Source organism: Cucumis sativus, chromosome 6, assembly GCF_000004075.3.
Source record: "Cucumis sativus cultivar 9930 chromosome 6, Cucumber_9930_V3, whole genome shotgun sequence".
NCBI lineage: Eukaryota > Viridiplantae > Streptophyta > Magnoliopsida > Cucurbitales > Cucurbitaceae > Cucumis > Cucumis sativus.
In genome coordinates, this window is record NC_026660.2 from 12,659,047 (window position 1) to 12,665,711 (window position 6,665).

General features: G+C 36.2%; 1 protein-coding gene across 1 annotated transcript; it reads left to right on the forward strand.

The window, feature by feature from the left end:
- Positions 1-981: 981 nt before the first annotated feature.
- Positions 982-5,508, forward strand: LOC101221150 (U-box domain-containing protein 13). The gene is made up of 4 exons (XM_004143058.3): positions 982-1,645; positions 2,365-2,481; positions 3,011-3,460; positions 4,022-5,508. The coding sequence occupies exons 1-4, from the start codon at positions 1,373-1,375 to the stop codon at positions 5,153-5,155; spliced, it is 1,974 nt and encodes a 657-aa protein (XP_004143106.1). The 5' UTR covers positions 982-1,372; the 3' UTR covers positions 5,156-5,508.
- Positions 5,509-6,665: the final 1,157 nt, after the last annotated feature.

Genomic DNA, 6,665 nt, shown 5'->3' on the forward strand with positions numbered 1-6,665 from the left:
AAAAGCATTAAAAGGAAAAAGGAGCGAGAAGAAGTAAGATTTGTTTGAAAATAAGGAAAAGAATTAAAAGAAATAATGGATTAAAAGAAAAGAAAAGAAAAAGAAGAAGAGAGAACTTGTTTCTCTTTTTAAAAACGACAGAACAAATAAATAAAGAAAAGAAAGGAGGGCGACTAAAAGAAATTACTCCATTTATCTGATTTGTTTCGAAATAACTCTTTTTAAAAATTACGTAATTTTTCCAATTGATTCGAAATAGAAAGAACAGAAAACTCAATTGAAATAAAAATAATATTAATTAATAACGTGAATGATTATTTAAAATAATACAAATAAAAAGACAAATTTACCAAATTATTTAAATGGGAGAAAAAGGTAGATCTAAATTTTAAGCAACAGATATAGTATATAAATAAAATGGAGTGGTCTAGGAAAGCAATGGAGGATGTGACAGGGAGAGAAAAGGGAAATAAAACAAAAGTTAGGACTAAAAAATGTCAATTAATTACCATTTAATTATCGTTGCCGTCGCTAATTGCCCTTCTGCTTTTCCATACAAATAATGATTAGGTATTTAGAGTTAAATGCACTGCAAAATGGCACCCACTATTATTTTATTTGCAATCTGGACCAAACCCAAGCCGACTTTTACCAATTCTTCAGCCGCGCCGCCCAAATCGCAGGAGTCCCATTATTTACGCCCTGACCTTGACTCACGCCTCCCGCGTTGGCTAATTCACCCAGCCGCCTCCTAGGAGCACATTGCAAACAGAAATAAAAATACTTCTTTACTCTTTTATTTTCCTAAATTAATTTAATAAGTGTCAAATTAGTTTATAAATTTTTTTGAACTCTTCGCCAGTCTTAGTTATAATTATAAAACACTAAGTCTCCTTACGTTTTAAGTACTTTAAGTTTCACTTTTACTTCTAATATTAAAAAAAAGAAAAAAGAAAACCAAGTAGTTTGAAAAAGTATTAATTTTTTTTCGAAAGCCTTTCCTTGTTATGGTTAAAAAAAAATGTGAATTTCGTTACCCAATTAGGTCTTCGCAATTGAAGGTTTAATTACAAATTGAAAAAAAGAATTAAAATCGGATTAGGAGTGTAATTTAACAAGAAAAAAGAAGAAGAAAATCTTGCTATCTTCCAGCATCTCTTCGTTTCTCTTTCTTGAGTCTTCGTTTTTCCTGATGGAAGCATTCTCTCTCACGGAGGCGATTATGGAAAGATATTTTCAACATCACGGCGGGACTTGGCTGGCGAACACGCAAAGATTTTGGGGAATTTGATGCCGTTTTTTTTCCCCTTTGTTTGTTTCTGTTTGTTGTGGGCGGTTATTTTTAGAGATTTTTTGTTTGGTTTGAGAGATTATGGAGGGAGGTAACAATGGCGGCTCCTTTCGGAGTTTGATCGACTTGGTGAACGATGTTGCTTCAATCTCTGACTTCAGGTATGCGGTCAGAAAGCAGTATTGTAATTTAGCTAGGCGGCTGAAGCTGTTGATCCCAATGTTTGAAGAGATGAGGGATATGAAGCAACCGCTGCCGGATGATATCGTTCAAGCTCTTGCTTCGTTGAAAGAAGCTCTGGAATCGACTAAGGAGTTGCTTAGACATGGGAGCGAGGGGAGCAAGATTTATCTGGTGCGTTTACTTCACTCTTTGTGTGTTATTTGTTTGATCAGCGTGGCTTTTTCTGCTCTACGATGTTGCGAATTGGTGAATTTCATTTGGAATTAGTGTTTTCTCTTTTCTTGTTTTGGATGTCTGTTTGGCTAAGTGGAGAATGATAGAAAATCGAACGCGGATTATTGGTTATTGTGATTTTCAGAAGCTACTTACCTTCGCTTATTCGGAACATAACATTTTGATTGGGTTGGTAACTGGGATTTTACACTTCTGGAAATGATGTTTTGATCGTCGTTTTCCATTAAAAGAGAATCGCGGTTCAGCCACACCTCTGCTAATGCTTTAAATTTAATTCGATCAGGCGACGTTTATGCTGCGATGGTTGCATTATGGAACGATGATTTGGGGAAACTCGAGTTCAAACATTGGTCTAAGTTAGCAGGCGACATTTAATTTACAAATAATGCCGGTTACATTGTGATTTTCGATTTCTTTAGGTTTTACTCTACGTGATCTAGACTTGATTTTAACTTTGCGTGAATATATGATTTAGGTTGCGCCTAAATTTTAAATTTATTCTTAATCAGTCGTAGTTTCTGAATATTGGGAAAATCGATATGAGATGAATGTCCGCAGTAAATCAAGATAATTTCTCCTTTCATGCTTTAACAACGCATTATATTATTTTTGTTCTACTGCCCTTGATCTAATATGTTTCTCAACTTAAACTGCAGGGCTTGGAGAGAGAGCAAATTTTGAATCAATTTCACAAGGTGACAGCAAGACTGGAGCAAGCTCTGAATGAAATTTCACATGAAGCTCTTGACATATCTGATGAAGTCAAGGAGCAGGTAGACAATTTATCATCTCTCCTTTTCTTTTTATTCTTAATATCTTTGAAATGATGTCCTAGAAAGGAAACTAAAAAGTTAAGAATATTGTGTTTCTTCACTCATGGAACTTGTTTACTACCACTCTTGCTGTTGAAAGATGAACTTAAAATCTTTACCAATTGAATCGTGTGCCATGGAAGTAGATGCTTAACAACTAGGTATTACCTCGGTGTTTGCATCAGCTTGTTTTCTTCCATTTGTCTTTTTCACTAATGGGTTTGTAATGGATTCTAATCCTAGGTCTGTATTTGGATTGAGGGCTCTGGGGTCGGTTTGCAATCCCTTTAACATTCTCTTCCTAAAATTTTTAACCCGGTTCCTTTCCACTATTTTCACGTTTTACAATCCTATTCCAAATTTTTAACGTTTCTTTGTAATCCCTAGTACATTTCAACCATCCAAACAAGCTCTAAAAATATTATGAGATTTGAATGCCCTATAAAAGTTTTATACCGATATATGCATATCTAACTCTTTCTGCATCCAGGTTGACCTTGTTCTCTCTCAATTCAAAAGGGCAAGAGAAAGGAAGGATACAGAAGATGCTGAGCTGTATGTTAACCTGAACTCTCTCTATAACAACAGAGATGTTGCTACTGATCCTTCTATCTTGAAAGGATTGGCTGAGAAGTTGCAATTGATGGATATAGCTGATCTTACTCAAGAATCTCTTGCTTTACATGAAATGGTTTCGGCTAGTGATGGAGATCCAGGAGGGAGATTTGAGAAAATGTCGATACTATTGAAGAGAATAAAAGATTTTATGCTAACTGAAAACCCTGAATTTGGTTCTTCAAAAGAACAGAGTCATCCTCGCACTGGTGGACAAACGTCTGCTGGTAAGAAAAATATATCGTCCCTTCACATACCTGAGGACTTTCGATGCCCCATATCCCTGGATTTGATGAAAGATCCCGTCATTGTCTCTACAGGACAGGTATTTACATATTCTGTTACCTAATTTTTACCTCTAGTTGAACATAATTTTCTTTTCCAGACGAGAAGTAGGTTGCTACCACAAACCTCCTTCCCAGTTGTGTGGCAGATCAAGTCTTTAACCTTAGGGGAGGTAGTAGGTGTCTCTTGCTTAGATTGACTCAATTATGTAATGTGTCTACTAGATGATACTCGATGAAATTTAGAACATCTATTGAATAGTCTCACATTGTATTCAATGGTTAGATGTTGAGTTGTTATTTCTTGTGACTCTTAATTTAGTTCCTGAATACATCAAATAATTTTCCTGGACAATTGAGAGGCCAAGATATGATGCTGCATCGAGGATTGGTTTTTATCTCATAGTCCTGTTTAGACATCACTTACAAGTGGATACTCTATGTATAACTCTCAATTTAGTCTCAATTTATACATAGTCCTATATATAACTCTCAATTTAGTCTTCTATTGAATTTTCGCATCCATCACTAGGGAATAAAACTGAACACGTTGATCTTGCTCCAAATTATTCCTAATGCAGTTTCGTTTTTCTTTTTGGTAGACCTATGAACGTGGTTTCATTGAGAAGTGGCTGGCAGATGGACACATGACATGCCCAAAAACTCAACAAGTTCTCACTAGCAAAATTCTTACACCAAATTATGTTTTACGTAGTCTCATAGCTCAATGGTGCGAGGCCAATGGGATCAAACCACCACAACGTGCCAGCAGTTCTCAGCCGAGTGAGTTGACTCCGGCTGAACGCTCTAAGTATGAAGCTCTACTCCACAAGCTCACATCAGGTAACATTGAAGACAAGCGATCTGCTGCTGGTGAGATTCGGCTTCTAGCCAAACGCAATGCAAATAATCGTGTAGCCATTGCTGAAGCTGGTGCAATTCCTCTTCTTGTTGATCTCCTTTCAACAACAGACCCCCTCACTCAAGAGCATGCTGTGACAGCATTACTTAACCTATCAATTTGTGACAATAACAAGAGAAGCATCATGTCCTGTAGGGCTGCGCCTGGCATAGTCCATGTGCTGAAGTGGGGGAGTATGGAAGCACGTGAAAATGCTGCTGCCACTCTTTTCAGTCTCTCTGTTGTAGATGAATATAAAGTAATGATCGGCGCATCGGGAGCCATTCTGCCACTTATTGCACTACTTAATGAAGGTACTCAAAGGGGGAAGAAGGATGCTGCAACGGCTCTATTCAACTTGTGTTTCTTCCAAGGTAACAAGATAAAGGCAGTCAGGGGTGGTGTTGTTTCCATACTAATGCAGCTGTTGACAGAATCTAGAATAGGGATGGTAGATGAGGCCCTTGCAATATTAGCCATACTGGCCAACAATTCCGAAGGACGAGCCGCTATTGGAGCAGCCGAATCTGTCCCCATTTTAGTAAATCTCATTGGAACAGGATCCCCTAGGAATAGGGAAAATGCAGCTGCAGTTTTGGTGCATCTTTGCATGGGAGACAAACGACATCTTGTTGAAGCAAAGGAGCTTGGAGTGATTGGTTTGCTTGTGGATATGGCAGAAAATGGAACAGACCGAGGTAAGCGCAAAGCAACACAATTGCTTGACCAAATAAACAGGTTTACAGAGCTGCAGAAAGAGGGTGAGGTTCAATCTCAGTCTCAATCCCAGCCGTTACTACCACCACCTTCCGCAATCGGCAACGTTGAAAGCTGACCAGGTTTTTTCTTCCCATTGTCTTTCTCATTGTTGGGTTTCTTTCTTTATTTCATCATACACATCGAAGGAATGCAGCTCTTGTTCATGGAGGTGGAAGATCACCAGCTTAACTTAATCTGTAAATTATAGATTTCTTTTTTTCATTTGAGCGAGAGGAACTCAACTTCCATGGATGATCGTGAGACTAAATTACTAGGAAGTAGAACAATGTTCATCCTCAAAATCTGAATGAAGAGAGAGAGTTTGTAAATTGATGTGATGATTATGAATCGAATATAAACTGCACTACTGCAGTGTATTTGGGCAAAATTAGCCGACAATTTTGAATCACTTTTCTAAATATTTTACTACTGCTTCATAGAATTGGGTTTTCCGATGAAGGAAAAAGGCAGCCGCCGGCCAAGAGCCCCGCCTTGCCGACACGTCGTTTCAGCATTGCCTTGAAGATGATTGATGAAAATTGTGGTGTGCGTAAGTAACGTATGATTTGTGGCAGTTTAGTGGACAAGTCAAATATACGACGCATCGCATGGTACGTTGACTTGAATCTGAATTCCACTTTTTCCCCACTCTTTTGTTGGCACATTTTCCCCCATTAATTAGTAACTTATTTACGCATATAATTAACAAATTAAATTTAGGTTTAAATACCTTCACCTTCTTTGAAGTTTTAATAAAAATGAAAAGGAATAGATGAAGGCTATCATTTTTTTAAGTATAAGAACCAAACTATTAAAATTGGAATAACAGAGACCAAAATGAGCATTTTATTTACAACATTCTAAAACAAAATATGGATATCAAAATCTATTTTGAAATGTTAATTAGTAGTTCATGGAATAGTAGTTAATTTAATTACTTAATTAAAAACAAAAAGAGGAAATTTGGGCTTTTTAATAAACTTTTGCCTTTTCTTTTTCTTTTTCCTTTTTAAATGGTTTGTTCTTTATTTTCCAAAACATCTTCATTATTTGTTTGACCAGAAGACTATACCCATCTCAACACGATTGGAATGCCATTTGAACTTCTACCCTTATTATTATTTATTTAGAAAAGAAAAAGTCATTCATTGAATAGATGATAGAATTTTGAAAAAAAAGGTAATTTTACAGAACACATTTTACTTACATGATGTATACCCTATCTTTAGATATGTCTTATAGACTTTTTTTCTTTCTTTCTTTCTATTCTTTTTATAATTCCACATTACACATATGAACTATGAGTGAAGATTTGAAACTTTCGCCAGTAAAAAGGTATTTATTGATATTATTAAGTCTGTCTCATATTGTTGGCTAACCTTAAAGAACAAAATAAAATACCTTTTATGAAAACATGCACACATTTTTTCTTTTGGGTATAAAATGAAGCAAAATTTTATTGCAAAACATCTTAGGCTTGTGGTTGTGGCTTTGTAGGAAAATGAATCATTTGAGAGGCTAAAATAATTTATTTGGGATGGCTAATACATTAAATAATGTTAATTTTGGTAGTAGGAAAATTTGGC